Below are 16,814 nucleotides of genomic sequence, written 5' to 3'. Positions count from 1 at the left end.
GTTATTGGATAATATTTATTATAAATATTTCCTAAAATTATACAAAACACAATTTTTCCAAACTTAGTGCTGTAGCATAGCCATCAGGAGACGCTGGACCGGTGTCATGATTTTGGTGAGAATATACAGTATTAGCCCGAAGTTATTGAATATTTTATATAAAAAATATTTCCCAAAATTATGCAAAATCACCTTTTCCCAAAATTTGTACTGTAGCATAGCCAACAGGACTCACTGAACCTGTGAAGTGATTTTGGTGAAAATGTACAGTATTACAGGGAAGCTATTGAATAATCTTCATTAAAATATTTCCAATTATGATAAATGACACGTTTGTGCTTTAACAACGTTTCGCTTATGACTAATTGATCCGGGAAGTCCGAATCTGTGAATGTCTTGCCAACTTTACTGAACTCACACTCACCTGTCCTGCACATGTGTAGTAGTGCACCAGGGGCGGACCGAGGATTGGTCTGCATCGGGGCCACACAGGGGCGGTGCCGGGGGGGGGGGGGCCGGCCCAAGCTCAAACCTGATTGATTGGTCGCTTAAGTTCCCCTGTGCATTTGACAATTTTTATTGTCAAATGCACAGAGATAACATGAAGCAGTCACTGGCAATGAAATACTTGGGTCACAGGCTCTCTTTAAGCAATGCTCAGTAATTTCAACCAAAAAAATAAAATAAAAATAGAAATAGTATAAAATAGAATAAAATAGAATATCAATATAATAGAATATCTAAAATTGAAAATTGAAAATAAAATATATATATCTAAATATATATCTTTACAGATGAAGAGAAAAATAGAGCAACAATAGTTCAATTTGTGCAGTAGTGCAAGTATTCAAATATGCTTATTACGGTGCTGGTGCAAATATGCAAATATGCCAGGGTGCTGGTTTGATGGAGTTATTGCAGTTCAGAGGAGTTTAAAAGTCTTATGGCCTGTCCTGTCCTCAGTCTTACAAAAGAGAAAACAAGTCAGTAACAATACTAACAATAGATGTGACAAATTGTCAGGAGTTATTATTTTCCAAACTTTTTTCACCATCTGCTTGCACAAGGAATGATTGTATTTATATTGTCAATGATGTAAACAAGGAAAGATGTGCACCCAACTGAATCAGGAATTTTGCAAGGATGTTGAACATATAACTGGCCCCTATGTGTAAATGTTAACCCTTTAATGGCCCCTGTTTTAGAAAAATCATTTTTGTCCAATTATGTGTCCAGTTTCTTTTACGAAGAACTATGTAAATAAAGTGTATTATTATTATTACTTTTATTATAAACAAGTCATGACATACAGCCTTGGGGTCCCGCACCCATTGGGTCCTGCAATGCTCCAGTTTAATCACGATGCAGATTCTTTAAATGTCCATTCTTTTTAATTTTGCTTCTCTATCTGCTAATTTAATAATCACTTCTTCCTCTGGTAATGGTTGAACTAAAGCGAAAAATTATATATTGGTATTTTTGTGGAGGGGTCATGAGTTAAAATCTAAAATGGTGAACCGATTATGTGGTGTTATTCCAGGCTCATGGACCACTTCAAGTGCTTTACAGTACAACTCAAATTCAGATACACATTCATATAGAGCTTCTTCTTCAGAATGCAGAACAGCGGTATCGAACCACCGACCTTCTGAATTATGGTCAATGTTCTCTACCTCCTTGGGCCACGTCAGCTAATTAGCCCATCTCTGGTACTAAACCTTTTGTAAATAGTGACTCATTAAACAGTAGTTTGACAAAAGGGTGGCCCTCTGGCATTACACCTAATCATAATTAAAGAGATTTCCTTCTATGATGCAGTCAACAAACAACAATGATTGCAGAGTTGATTCCTCAGCAACAATCCTTCGATGGAGGTGAAGTTTCGTCACACAAACAAAACAGCGGAGCAGCACAAAGTGACCAAGACAAAGTCTGAGGGAAATGCTTTCTCTGCAAACATGGTGCCATTCAATCTTTTCTTTATTGACAATCTTAATACAGTATTTACAGTAGAGGCCATTGACTGAGGTAATCTTACCCTGACAGATCGCCTATGTAATCTTTACTTTGTGGTTTATTAAGAGTGTGGAAGCTTTGATGTGAAGTTGGACGAGGGCCATGTTTTCTAGGAAAATAGCCTTTATCTCATGTTTTCTTAAGCCCTGAAAGGAGAGAGCCTGAATACATTTTCGTTTAAGGGTTGTTCCACGCTCACACCTAAAATAGCCTGATTAAGATGGAATCCTATGTTACAGAAAAAAAAGGGAAGTGATGCAACTGCTCGAGTGACTCGAAGACAATCCCTTATTGTTCCCTTTTGGCACCACCCAAGGCACACAGGGGAGAAGTTGCATTAGAGCCATCAAAATGAATGTTTACACAGTCCATAGATAGTTGCTACACAACATACCATTCATCACTGCACTCTTTTAACCCCTGTGGGTTGAAAGAAATGCAGAGGTGGTGTCCTGGTTTTTGGTTTTGTGACTGACAGCTTTTGATTATGAAACACACTGGAGTCATCCTCCTCCGTAAAACATCTCCAGGAATGTATAATTTCATTGGAAGCAGAACCTGATATGATTTATGTGATAACACAATGTCAAAATGAACCGTTATTGCTGAAGGGCAGCAGAGGCTTCGTATCGCCTGTGGTAAACAAATGAAAGAAAAAAAAGGAGTTGATAAGATTCAAGCGATAACTCTGTCTACATGGGGTCCTTGTAAAATAAGTCTGGCTCACCCAAAGTTTTAAGATACAACTCATGTCTGCAGATTCATTATTTCTCACTCTTAACTAATTGCTGCTCCACATTGAGTCATATGTACTGTTATAATGAATATGATCCTGATGACTAATCAACAGGATCATCTGTAGATGTGACTAATGCAACCTGAGAGGTTTGGTCTCTAATGATCGTGCCATGTGTCAGACCCTCACCAGCTCCCATGTATCAGCTGGAACAAGCTCAGTAGATAACACGCTCTTGATGAAATATTTAATACTGCCCTTGATTGAATGAATGTGACTCTGTAAACTTGTGTTTTAGTTGAATCGACAGTAACACAGCAGAGGGGGATATTTATATTCAAGGCCGAACAGGAAACAGAATGTAACTGTATGACTTCAAAGTAATAGCTGACTACTGATGAATTTATGATGAATATAAAAGAATTGCTGAAGGTGTAGGGTGAGGCTGCACAGGTAGTGGCAGGTTATTCTTTCATGTGGGAACTCACTGTCTAAACTTGTCAAGTAGCAAAAAATAAGATTTTTAGCCATGTTAGCTGTTTAACTCCATGACTTCAGTTTAGACTGAAATAACTTGTTACAATTATTGTAAAGGCTGGCCATGAAAAAGTGAACATATATTCATGTTCCCCAGATGATGAATCCCACTGAACGTGATGATCTCCAGACTTTTCCTCTACTACCAGCATGAGGTTGACAATGGTTTTGATTGAAATGTGTCTTCAACTATAAGATGGATTGCTCCTAAATTTGGTTCAGACATTTATCTCTACCCTCAGAAGAAATTCAGGCCTGACATCATTTGTTAACTTTGCTCATGGCTCAAATCTTCATATACTTTGTCCAGTACTTTGGTCCAGGGCAAAATATCATACCAGCCCACACGTTACTTTGTGTTAATGCTAATTAGATAAAAAGGCTACGCTAAGATGGTGGACCGTGTTATCATACATTTTCTAACGTCAGCATGTTAGCATTATCTTTGTGAGTGTACTTATCTTAGCTTTTATCTCATTTTAGTGACTGTAGAAACTAGATAAACGGTAATTATGTGTCTGTGTGTGAACAAAGTAACTCAACAACACATGGACAGATTTTGACCAAACTCTGGTGAAATATTACTACAGAGGGTATCACCAGGTAATACACTTTTGGAGCTGATCAGTCAAACGACAAGGTCAAGGCGAACAAAATGTGATCCTCCAGGCAATTATTTCAAAGATTTCTTTACAAGTAATAATGCTCCAGAGACAATCTAATGCTGCTAATGATGGAAAAATTATTTTATGATAAATGTTAAGTGACGTCATGTAGAAGTCACATCTTATACAATTACACCATGCATAGTTCAAAAATGCATTTTTGAGATCATAAAAGGCTATAGAAACTAATCTCAGGATCTTGGGAATGACATCAGTGTAACATCAACATGAGGACAGGAAATAATGTCTTATAAATTAGTAATTCATTAAGTGTTGCAACCAATAACATAAGAGACGCAGGTTGCCCAATCGTTTGTTGTCATAAAATGTCCATTTTATTTGAGCATTGCCTGATTCAAGTCTATACACTGTGTGTGCATGGTGTGCATCACCCCTATAACAATTTTAAGTTGTATCTCTGGTCAGTAGAACTACAAACAGTTGCTCCTAAAGTACTTCAATTCTCCAGTGACCAAACTTTTGTATCTAGCTGGGAGAGTTCATCCTTTGTTTATAGCATGGGGCTTAAGTGATGGTGATGATAAGGAGAGAGCAGGGGGAGGAAGTGGATGAGAAAACAGAGGAAAAGGGAAAAGCAGCAGCTGGAGAATCTATTTCTGCATGCATCATTTGAGGGAGAGGAAGAGGAAGACTTAGCAGTTCTCGAGGAGGTGAGATCAGCCCGTCCTGTGGAGATGATGGAGGGGGAATTAAGCGGATGACTAATCCGCACCGCTTCAAACGAACGTGTCACTACACTTGAACTGGACTGATGACTTGCTCTAACACATAGTTAATACATTCTTATCAACCTGTGACTCAGCTGAGATTATGAAATCCTTACATATTTATGTATGAGTCAAATACCAGAGAAATGCCATGATTTGATTTAAGATTTCATCTGACATTTAATCTGACATGATTTTAGATTCAGAACGTGTGGGAGACTGCCCTCATCATAGAGGAGGAACAGGCTTGACTATATTTGTCACTTGGAGAGGCCACGGCAAATTCCACAGATGATTGTATACCTACAACATTTTGTGTCTCCAAGAGATGCTGTACACGTTTCAGTGTCAGTGATCGCTGTGCAGTCTTTTGTCAGAGGAGGCTGGGGGTGTGAGATATAAACATGTAGGTGAGACAAAACCACAACAGTCCAAACAACAGGCTCCTGTCAGTGTGAAGTGTAAAGACACACAGCAGCATGAAGGTGAGGAGTGGTCCCAGGTTGTGTTTAAACCGAGGTGAGTTTGAATGGGCTCCTTTGGTTTCACATGTATTTGGAGGCCACGCTGGGTGTTGCTCACTTTGCTGCAACTGGATACTGACCTCACTTCACACAATGGGTGTACTACTCGGCAGCAGGTTTGTATTTGTATCTGATTTGAATGGCCCTCTTTATTTGTTTCTGTGTTTGCGTATTTAAAATTGTATTTTCCGTGTAAAACTCCCACGTGATTTGTATCAGGGCTTATTTTCTCTCTGTTTCTGAATCCACCTTAGTTACATTTTGGCTTTCTGTTGTAAGTGCATGCATGTTCTGAAAATGTACCTCCGGTTAACCAACCAACCGAACGGACAACAAACCTCCCTCCCTCCCTCCCTCCCTCCCCATCTTTTTGTGTATACCTGTGTGGAAACAATTGCATTAGCTTGTGAACTTGTGTGCGCCTGTCATCAGAGGTATAGCAACAGGAGAGGCCGTTCTTAGAAATCCTTGTAACCTGAGTTTCAGTGACACAAATAGAACATATGAGCACAGCGATGGAAACAGCAGAAAGATACTTTGTGCCCTGAGAGGTACAAAACCAGTTCGGACCCCACCCAACCATTTAACAATGTACATTTACACAGACTAGAGGGAGAACAGCTCTCTGCAATGACCTCATGGTTGCTGCCATAGAGTAAAACATTTAAAATAAATTTAAAAAAAGGATACTTTGCATTTTGCTATAGGCCATTTTTCCGGCTTACATCAACTTCTTTTCTTGCATGACTAGTTTCCACCTCTATTGTATTGTATCCTGTTGTATATCCTGCTGCTGCAGCGCATACTGGAATGTCCTGCATTGAGACAAGGACACACGTCCCATGCAGGATAAACATCATATCCCCTCAATACATCTTTGATGCAAAGACACAACAATAGTGGTTGTTTTCCCTCAGCCGATAAAGGAAGCACTGGAGCAAGAGTGAGAGCCAGGGAGAGAGAGAGAGAGTGACCAATGTATAACCAATGATGACAAGAAAAAATAGTACTCTGCTGTCACTGCCCTCTTTCTGGTTGATCCCTGTGGTTCAGGTGAAAGAGGAGCCTGCCACACGTCTGTCAGTGCCAAGCTGACCTCCTTTTATGCTTCCAGTAACCTTTCAGGTTGTGCTGTTTGCTTTACTGCGTCTACCTGTGGTTAGCCCGTTCGTGGAATTGAACAGGTGTTGGCAAACATCCAAGGATCAGCGCTGCAAAGTTGCTGAGCTACTAAACCATGCCATGTTAGCTCTAGTGCTGCAAGAGGGAGGATTTATATGTGATGTAGAATAGGTATGTGTAGATTGGGGGTTATAGGCAAGATTCTCTGGGTCAGGAATGTGGCCAGATTTACCAGATCAAAAAGGATGTAATCGGTCGAAGGAAGGCTGTTACTGCATGAGAAGATGAGTTTGGTTCACCAAAGTTTCTATGTTGTTTGTTTGGTGCATTTTTTAAATAGTTATTAGGCTCTAAGAGATTCTAACCAATCTCCAACCCTTCCTGAGTTGCTTAATGACAGACATGGAGCCTGAAAATGGACAGTGGCTTTTTAAGGGGCAACGAGGTTACAGGTCTCACCTTTTCATATGAGACACATTTGCCTTTTATAAACAAGGACTGTGGAATAAAATAAAATAAAATGTTTGTGGTTTTCTCAAATACAAACAGTGTCGACATTCTTTGTTTCACTCACTAACATCCAACGCAAACATTGAATGGAAAACGTAGGCTTTATTAAGACAGGTAGATCTCAACTTTTTTATTTTCTTCAGGTTATTTTTTTTGAGGGGCACTTGAGGATAGTGTGTTGTGTTCTATCTATAATTTCGCCTGAACCAGGTTCAGGTGGGACTGCATAGACATCAAGATTCTCTGCCTGATCCAATATCCAAACAGCGCCACTCCCTGGACAGCCTAGTCATAGCATTTTATTCTGTTGAGGTCATCCTCGCCTGAAGTTTTGCAACCTAGCAACATCATTTTTGGCATTGTTACTGTAAAAGTCAGGGAGAATAAGTACAGCACAGACTTGTCTAAGCCTTATAAAGCATTTCTGAGAACATTTTTATTTTTGAAGATTTGGGATTTGGGACCACCACTTACCCCACAAAAACAAAGACCATGTAAGGTATGCCGAGACGGCAAGAATCTGACCAAGTATGTGCTCTTTTGAAGATCACAGTGAATCCCTTACAAGTGAATGTGCAGAGGACTGTACAATACCTTAACACTTTACTCACACATCTTCATTTTTTTCACACAGTTTAAGTAAAATCATGGGCTGATATAGATATAATTTTATCTTGAATATACACTGACTACATAATACTCAGTGGAGACCTTTTCGGCAGTGGTTAAACCCTCTGGTTGGAGTAAAGTATCTGGTCATCTGGTCATTGATTTCTTACCAATAGATCATTACACCTGCAGTCTGGACTTTTCATTGTGTCAATGATAAACACTGCTAATCTCTCCATATCGAAAGAAAAAGTTAAGCATGTGACCAAAGTTTCATTCTTTCCCCCATTGTTTAACCTTTAAAAAATCCAGTACTGAAAATACCAACTTTTTACATAAAGGCTGAAGACTTTCCTGTTTGCCACCGCCTTTTCTTAAATCATATAATTACCAAATTCTTACTTTCAAACAGTTACTTTCATTCTATTTATTTTTATTTCAATTATTTATTTTATGATATATGCAAATATTTGTAATTTATTTTAAGAAGCTTTTGTTTTGTATAGTTTTTGTTGCTTTCGTGATTTGTCATGATGCCTTTAATAATTCATGTAACGCAGTTTGAATTGCCTCGTTGTAGAAATGTGCGTTACAGTGACACTTGTCTTGTGTTATATACATACAGTATGCATATAGTTACTCTACAGCAGGCGTAGTTGTTAGGAGAAGGAAAGTTCTGCATTTGTTCTTACATCTGATCTTTGTGCAGACTAAACAAATACACCTTCTTTAAGGGGGCAAATTACTTTATCTTATCCATTTCTATTAATAATTAGCCACTGGTCTATTATTATTACTTTATGGATTAAAGGCTCAGTGTGTACAATTTAGTGAGTACAATGGCGGGAGTCATCTAGTGGTGAAGAAGCATAATGCAGTTGCATACCCCTCACTTCACTCTCCCCAGACTGTCTAGTCTGTTTGTCCAGACTAGACAACTACAAAAAACATGGTGGGCTCCGTAGAGAGTAACTGCCCCCGATGTAAATTTAAAGTATTTAAATATAAAGGGCCGATTCTAGGGTAAAGAAAACAAAAATTCATACAATTTAGATGAAACACTACATTTCTGCCAATAGATCCCTCTGACCTAAATAATACACACTGGACCTTGAAATCAGATTATAAAAAAGCAGCAGTAAAATTACAGTATTGGTTGATTGTTAACAAAATAAAACGATTTGTTCGTCAATCATTAGGGGGCGCTGCAAAGTTTATCGCCGGCCCAGAGCTGCAGAATATTTACCAGAGAAGAAGACTTTCAGTTGGGACCCCGCCCCCGCGTAGTCTCCCCGCGCTGTCTTCAAAGATCGTGTATGCTTAAGAAGACGAATCACTTGAAGAGTAAAGAGCGGCTCAAAACAAATTATCTTTTCGCCAACCACATTTGAGATAAAACGTGATTTTAGCCTTTTTCTGATTTAATAAAACAATTAAACATTTAAATAAATCCAAAGTGTTTAATGGTCAATTTTAGCGAATGACAGAAATTATATCTTCCGCTGACATATTGAGGCAGAGTGAGACCTCCTGCACGTCCCATCTCTGGTCCCACGCTTCCTCTGTGCAGCTGAGTTGTGTGATGCTACACTATAAGTCAGACATACAGGTGTTTGTGTGTTTGTGTGTTTATCTGTGAGCTCCCAGTCGCTAGCGGCCGTGTTTCTGCCCTGAGGCTGGGCGAGCAGCAGCGGGAACATGGCGGGAGTCATCCGGAGGCTCGACGAGACGGTGGTGAACAGGATCGCAGCAGGAGAAGTCATCCAGCGACCTGCCAACGCTGTCAAAGAGCTGATAGAGAACTGGTAACTCAGCAACACACTCACAGCTCACTCATGGTGACTACTCAACTGTCTAGTGACCAGCTGTTGAATCACAGAAGTGACGATGTCAGGAAGGAGACAACTTTGTTTACATGACGTGCAGCAGCTCGACAACACCAGTAACTAAGCAACAGATCTCCTGTGACCTGTGACCTGTTCTCTTAGATGCAACATGGCTGTATGATAACGACAGACTGATCTTCTTTACGTTACAGTTTAGATGCCAAGTCCAGCAGCATCCAGGTGACGGTGAAAGATGGAGGACTGAAGACGCTGCAGATCCAGGACAACGGCACAGGCATCAGGGTGGGTGACAGGGGCGTGCACACACAGGCTGGGGTCCCCAGGAAGGGGGCAGTGGAGAGAAGATCAGTTCAGTTTGTCAATTCACCATCGTACTGACAGAAACTTCACACAGGTGAAAACAATAAGTGTCTAGAAATTAGTACATAAAGCATTAAGTACTCAATAGGCACTTCTGGCAAGTATGAGTGTTATAATAAGGGAAATATATTTAAGTGTGTATTTACAGAAGTTAGTATTTATGATTGAAAATCAACAATTACTGTATATTATATCACCTCAATATTAACAGCTATGTACCACTGTGTGTGTGTGTGTGTGTGTGTGTGTGTGTGTGTGTGTGTGTGTGTGTGCGTGTGCGTGTGTGTGTGTGTGTGTGTGTGTGGTCAAACTGGGGGGTGTGCTGGAGCCACTGTATTGGGGCATGGATGACGAGGGGAATAAAGGGTTAGACTCCAACTTGCATTGATATGATTTAATAAATATAAAATTATGATGAGGCTGACATGCTGACCTTTACCTCACTACAACTCAATTTAGAGTAAAACTAGTTCTGAAGGGGGGGCATGCCATAAAAAGTAGAGAACCACTGATTTGTGATTTGTCTGTTTTTCACTGGTGCAGAAAGAAGATATGGAAATTGTCTGCGAGCGTTTCACCACCAGTAAGCTCCAGACTTTTGAGGACCTGTCAGCTATCGCTACTTACGGATTTCGAGGAGAGGTGAGCAGCGCTGCCAGCTTCCAGCCCTGCCCAGTATTACACTGTCGGATATTAAATGCTGACACACTCATACTCTTTGTTCTTCGATGCAGGCCCTTGCAAGTATAAGCCATGTTGCACATGTTACCATAACGACCAAAACAGCTGATGCCAAATGTGCACACAGGTATAATATCATTTGAAATCCTTCTCCTGCTCTTTTGCCTCCTTATTGAGATAACATGCACGTGATAATAGATACAAAAGTGACCAGGAAGCTGATTTTCTTGTAATGGATCTATTCTCTTATTCTGGTTTCATGCAGAGCCAACTTCAGTGATGGCAAAATGAAAGGTCCTCTCAAACAATGTGCCGGCAACCAGGGAACACAGATTCTCGTGAGTTCATAGAACACATCGCCTCTGACACACTGAAGGTGGTGGAGACTGGCAGACCTCTGACAGTTCTCTGCTCTCCCTGACTGCAGGTGGAGGACCTCTTCTATAATGTGTCCACCAGGAGGAAAGCTCTAAAGAGCCCCGGTGATGAGCACTCCAGGATCGTAGAGGTGGTCAGCAGGTTGGGGGCTTCATTGCTTATGTATCAGAATTCCTGTATCTTGCTATTTTTAGTTCTTCCTAATCTGAAATCAATGTTCTGCTGTTGATTTGAAGGTACGCCATACACAATTCAGGAAAAAGCTTTTGTGTCAAAAAGGTAAGACGTGCCTGTGTTTTCATTTGTTCTTGCACAAAGCTTTTTGGGGATATTTTGAGGAGGTGAAGTGACCAAAACTGTCTCTGCATCACCAGAAAAACCTAGTTTCTTTAATTTAAGGAAAATGTTATTAACAGTCAGATTTTTATTTACCTTTTGCAGCATGGACAGACTGTGGCAGATGTGAGGACTCTTCCTAACGCATCCATAGTGGATAATATTCGAGTCGTGTTTGGCAACGCTGTAAGCAGGTATTAACCAACCATCAAAAAAAAGACAAAAATAATCTCCTGATTTTTCTATGTAGCTTTGATCCTTCTTCAGCTTTAACTTTAACTGGCTCTTAATCACGTTCTCAGGGAGCTCATTGAAGTTTGCTGTGAAGATCAGAAGCTCGCCTACAAGATGAAGGGCTACATCTCAAACGCCAACTACTCAATGAAGAAATGCATCCTGATCCTCTTCATCAACCGTACGTATTGAGGAGATGTTAGTGCAGAAGTAACTCACTTAGCGCTTTGTTAAAATGGAGATTGTAATCTGTGATGTCTCAGATCGTCTGGTGGAGTCGAGTGCTTTGAAGAAAGCGATCGAGGCCGCTTACACGGCTTATCTTCCCAAGAACTCGCATCCATTCCTTTACCTCAGGTAGCTAACTTTGGCTTTCTTTTTTACAGACAATTCTATACTTGTTAAATTCATTTCATATTGACCGGTGCTTTCTGATCACCGCAGCCTAGAGATCGCCCCACAGAATGTAGACGTCAACGTTCACCCCACCAAGCACGAGGTGCATTTCTTACACGAAGACAGCATCATCGAGAGTGTTCAGAAGCACATCGAGAGCAAACTGCTGGGCACCAACTCCTCACGCACATATTTCACACAGGTATGACGTGACTCAATTACTATTTATGTAAATATGCTGGTACTTACACTACAGGAATTAATGACATCTCCGTTTGGAATATAGAGAGACACCCTCTGTCAGGCTACGTTTATACTACTGCGTTTTCATTTGAAAAAATGGCATTTTCAAACTAAAACAATCTCTGTCCACATCCATACTATCACACTTATTAACAAATATCATGTGACCACTCATGTACACTGGGCATGTGAATTCCAGTGTGAACAGGAAGCATTCTGTTGTTAGTTGCATAAAGAGCTAAGCTACAAATGAGAAGCAGCAATATGTATGGTTGAAAAATGTGGAACCTAGCTGCATAACAGCTGTTGGTAAAGAGAACAGGGTCAGAATCGCTTGTGATTATCCAAGTTGCGTTTTACTTTGGTAGCTGGCTGCTTCTTTCTGCAAGGAAGTTATGTGATAGGAGCCTGACGAATCAAAGAAGGCTAAATCATGACCGAAAAGAACCAATCAGCAAGCTGTTGTGAGTGTCATCGTTTCCAAACATCCTATTTTCTCCCAGTCCAGACAAATTGTTTTTGCACTGGAGTTTTTTAAACTTCAACAGGGTGCTCAGGATTTCCAATCTTATTTCCAAACTCTGGGGTAGTGCGGACGCCAAACGTATCTGTAGCAGAATGAATGCGTTTTCAAACAAAGCAGTAATGTGGATGTAGCCTCAGTTTTACATTGTAACTGTTATTTGGTCTAGTCTCCTTTCACGTATGAAAACTTGAGGTGTAAATATCTCTTATCACACACAATCTGTGTTTGTGCAGACGTTGCTGCCAGGCCTGTCGATCTCAGGTGGCACGGAGGTGAAGTCCTCCAGCGCCACGGCAGATTCCACCGAGCGAGTCTACGCGCATCAGATGGTGAGGACCGACTGTCGCGCTCAGAAACTGGACGCATTCCTCCGGCCCAAAGAGAAGCCGTCCCCTGACCCAGAGGCAGCTGGTCCAAGCTGCAAAGAGGCCACGAACAAAACCCCCCAGCCTGACAGCGTAGAGTGGGACGAGACGGGAGATGCAGATATGCTGGAGGCCTTGGATCAGCAAGAGGCAGAGGGGCCACAAGGCGAAGAAGAAGAAAGCAGTGTCGGCACTTTTGATGCTCAAAGGTGAATGAATCCTTTTAATAAGTGAGCCAGAGCTTCAGTTGTTTGGTTGGGTGGGTATTCAGCCGAGGATTTAGAACACGCGTCATCACAAACAATCAAGATGTGGTTTGTGCAAGTCAGATCAGGGCAGATCACGTCTGACTGATTCTTTAGTGTGAGGATCAGAGGAAGAAAGCAGGAGGAAGAATGAAAACATAAACATGTATTGTACCTCGTGACTCATGTTTCCACCTCCTTGTCAATCAGTAACTGATCAGAGTGTGTTTTAACCTGCGGCTCACCTTCAATGAAATCCCCTCCGGCAGTCTGTGTTGTTGACAGATTTGAGATGCGTGACTGATCTTTGACACATTTTTGAAGCGCCACCTATCAGTCATCACTATTTTTTATCATTTTTAGAAACAAACTAGTCACTGTAATGAACCCAAAAAGCATGATCAGCCTGTGGGAGCTATGTGGAGCGTGTTTTATCTCAGTGTTTGGTTTACAGCAAATAGATTTACTCTGATTCGGTTTCTCAATAATCCAGATTTCTGCAATAAAAGGTGAGATGAAACATCGAGACAAAGTAAAGAACCAGCAGGTGAAGAGAAGTCAAACATCCAGAAAGTTAAAACCCAGATATTTTTCTCAGTAGTATGAATGAGACTTACTTACATTCCTCAGATGGTAACAATAACATATCTGAACAAATGCTGACGTTGCTTTATATCTGCTGGATGTGTTAATTCTCTGCTGAATGAGTCATTCCAACTTCATCACGTAATCCATCTGCCCCCATGTGGCCAGGAAAGTAATTGCAGTCTTATCTCTACCTAAGATAAACATAACTGTTTCTCATTAGTTGTTTGATATAATGTGGAAACATCCACACAGCCTGTGGAGTCATGAAGTGGGTCAAGTGTCTGTAAACATGCAGAGGTCCCACTGTGCGGGAGGCTGGTCGGCTGTGTGTCAGTGTGTTTGTGTTATTGTAACCTAGGAAGCGACCAAGGAAGGAGCAGCAGCTAGAAGAGGAAGAAGACCCGGACCTGACGGCTGCAGCCACGCCCAAGAGACGAGCCATAAAACTGAACAGCATCAAAGAGCTGAGAGAGGAGATCACTGAGAACACACACAAAGGTAAACACAACATGTATCATTATATAATCCAAGTAAACACAGCCCTCATACCCCCTTCAGTCTGAGCAGTTTACACACTGCAGTTGACAAAATAGATCAAACTTGTCGACAGAAGTTGTTTTGTCCTCCTGAGTGTGTGTGTGTGTTTACGTGTGTGTGTGTTTACTGCAGGTCTTCAGGAAATGCTGCAGAGCCACTCGTTTGTGGGCTGCGTCAATCCCCAGTGGACTCTGATCCAACATCACACCAAACTGTACCTGCTCAACACAACCAAGCTCAGGTCAGACTCTGCAGACACAAGGGTCATATCTATGGGATAGATATCATGATTTAATCCTTAACTGCAAAGAAGGCATTGAATGTCGGTGTTTTAAAGCTTGGCATCGAATGAAAGAGTTGATTTGCAAGCTTGCAAATGTGTGGGTGTGTGTTTCCTCTGAAATGACAGACTACAATTAGAGTGCAGGTCTAATTCCACGTGCACCAGTTTTCAGATCACCATTTACAAGGGTTTTTCAAACCTGTAAAACCAACGAATGCACAGGATTGAAACTGAAAATGTGTTGAAACACTTTTAAAAGAGTGCTGCAGTTTTGAAGAAGGAAAACTCGAGATCATTTTTTTAAAAAAGCCAATCAAAACACACAAGGCTTCAAAACCTTTATTAGATTTCAAGCTTTCAAACATTGCGTTTCAACCCTTTGTCAGTTTCCAAATACAGCATGATTGTTATCTTAACACATTTCCAATGTTTGAATCTGTTGTTTTTTATGTCTCATTTCATCGGTTTGGTCACAGTCAGGAGCTTTTCTACCAAATACTGATCTACGACTTTGGGAACTATGGCGTACTAAGACTCTCTGTGAGTAAAGTCCGGACTGGGATGTTTGGAAAGATATTGTGTTGATGCAGCATGTTTTTTAATGTCGTATTCTGTGCACTCAGACTCCGGCTCCGCTCTATGACCTGGCCATGTTGGCTCTGGACAGTGAGGACAGCGGCTGGACTGAAGAGGACGGACCTAAAGAAGGCCTGGCTCAGTACATCGTGGACTTCCTGAAGAAGAATGCAGAGATGCTGCAGGATTACTTCTCCATGGAGATAGACCAGGTCAGGTTCCAGGTTCATTTCTGCGATGACCATGCATGCTGCTTCTTCCAGATAGGCCATGCTCGTAACTATGAGTTTCATGAACTTTAGGAAGGGAATCTGAGAGGGCTGCCTCTTCTGCTGGATAAGTACACTCCTGTCATGGAAGGTCTCCCCATGTTCATCCTGCGCCTGGCCACTGAGGTGACGTCTTGTCCCGTCTCTCCATACTTAGGACAAGGTTCTGGACACACACGCTGTATCTGACGTGTTCTGTCTCTGTGCTGTTTTACAGGTGAACTGGGACAATGAGAAGGAGTGTTTCAGAGACTTCAGTAAAGAGTGCAGCATGTTCTATTCCATCAGGAAACAGTACATCCTGGAGCCCGAGCCCGGAGAGGAGCAGGTGAACACTTAGAACTTGTTCTGCTATCGAGTACACGATACATTCATGACATGAAAAGCCAAATGCGATGTGTAATGTTTGTTTCAGGATGAGGAGGCCAGCTCGTGGCGTTGGAAAGTGGAACACATCATCTTTAAAGCTTTTCGAACACTCTTCAGTCCGCCCAAGAAGTTCAGCGAGGACGGCACGGTGCTGCAGATCGCCAACTTACCTGATCTCTACAAAGTGTTTGAGAGATGCTGAGGCTGATGATCACATGTGACTGAAACAAAAATACCTTCATGCTGCTCTTTTAATACTTGATGTAACATTTGTGCTGTAAATAAAAACTCTGTATGAAACTAAACTTCAGGTTTTTGTCTCTGAGTGAACTAGAATTACCACACTGCAGTTGTATGCCTCCGCCAGCCAGTGCCGTTTCTGGGTACATATTTTACATACTTATTTTCCAGGTAACTGTAACCATACATTTGACAACAGAAACATAATCACTTCATTTTTGAGTCCAAGTGACAGCTGATCAAAAGATTAAGAAATTCCCTCAAGCAGTCTTGAGATATATTCAAGAGGCCAAAAACGAAACAGCCACCGTGACCTTTGACCACTGAAATCTAATAAATGTATCCGTGTGTTCAGGTGAGTTGTGTCAGATTTAATGAAATTCCTTACAGGCAGTCCTGATGTCACATTCACAGTAACATGAGGTCACTGTGACATTGACCTTTGACCTCCAGGCACCAAAATATAATCAGTTCATCTTTGAGACCAAGTGAAAGACATTCCCTCCAGCTGGGCTTAAGATTTTAAAAACCTGAACATACTTTTTGAGGCCACCGTGATCTTTGACCTTTTGTTAGGCAAGATTAAATCCAAGCTCAAGTGAATGTTTGTGCCTAAGGTGACAAAAAAGGTTTTGTGACATCACCACGACCTCTGACGACCAAAATCTAATCAGTTCATCCTGAAGTTGAATTCAACACCCTAAAGGCAAGATTTCGCGTTGGGACGGACGTAGAACCCGAAAACATAATGCGTTCAACCACTGGCTGTTGCCGGCGCAGAGGCATAGAAACCATCTGCCATGATGCATGAAGGCTCCACTCGGTCACAGGAAATCCTCGCTCTGAATGGCCTATTTTAAAGTGCTGAGCCTTCACATGGTTTTTCTGAAAGCG

General features: G+C 41.3%; 1 protein-coding gene across 1 annotated transcript; it reads left to right on the top strand.

Moving 5' to 3' along the window:
* The first annotated feature begins 9,003 nt into the window (after nt 1-9,003).
* mlh1 (mutL homolog 1, colon cancer, nonpolyposis type 2 (E. coli)) lies at nt 9,004-15,985 on the top strand. The gene is made up of 19 exons (XM_061087212.1): nt 9,004-9,252; nt 9,486-9,576; nt 10,198-10,296; nt 10,389-10,462; nt 10,601-10,673; nt 10,763-10,854; nt 10,950-10,992; nt 11,155-11,243; nt 11,352-11,464; nt 11,547-11,640; nt 11,728-11,881; nt 12,682-13,022; nt 14,005-14,144; nt 14,316-14,424; nt 14,943-15,006; nt 15,090-15,254; nt 15,345-15,437; nt 15,529-15,639; nt 15,727-15,985. The coding sequence occupies exons 1-19, from the start codon at nt 9,146-9,148 to the stop codon at nt 15,880-15,882; spliced, it is 2,208 nt and encodes a 735-aa protein (XP_060943195.1). The 5' UTR covers nt 9,004-9,145; the 3' UTR covers nt 15,883-15,985.
* Nucleotides 15,986-16,814: the final 829 nt, after the last annotated feature.

Source organism: Limanda limanda, chromosome 15 (assembly GCF_963576545.1).
Source record: "Limanda limanda chromosome 15, fLimLim1.1, whole genome shotgun sequence".
Classification (NCBI taxonomy): domain Eukaryota; kingdom Metazoa; phylum Chordata; class Actinopteri; order Pleuronectiformes; family Pleuronectidae; genus Limanda; species Limanda limanda.
The sequence above is the reverse complement of the archived record's forward strand: the minus strand, read 5'-3'. Positions and strand labels throughout refer to the sequence as shown.

Excerpts from the sequence above, each read along its gene's own strand:
- mlh1 (XM_061087212.1), top strand. The coding sequence starts at position 9,146 with ATGGCGGGAGTCATCCGGAGGCTCGACGAGACGGTGGTGAACAGGATC. Across the intron at positions 11,882-12,681 it reads CACGCACATATTTCACACAG|ACGTTGCTGCCAGGCCTGTC; the intron begins GTATGACGTGAC and ends GTGTTTGTGCAG. Across the intron at positions 14,145-14,315 it reads CACTGAGAACACACACAAAG|GTCTTCAGGAAATGCTGCAG; the intron begins GTAAACACAACA and ends TGTTTACTGCAG.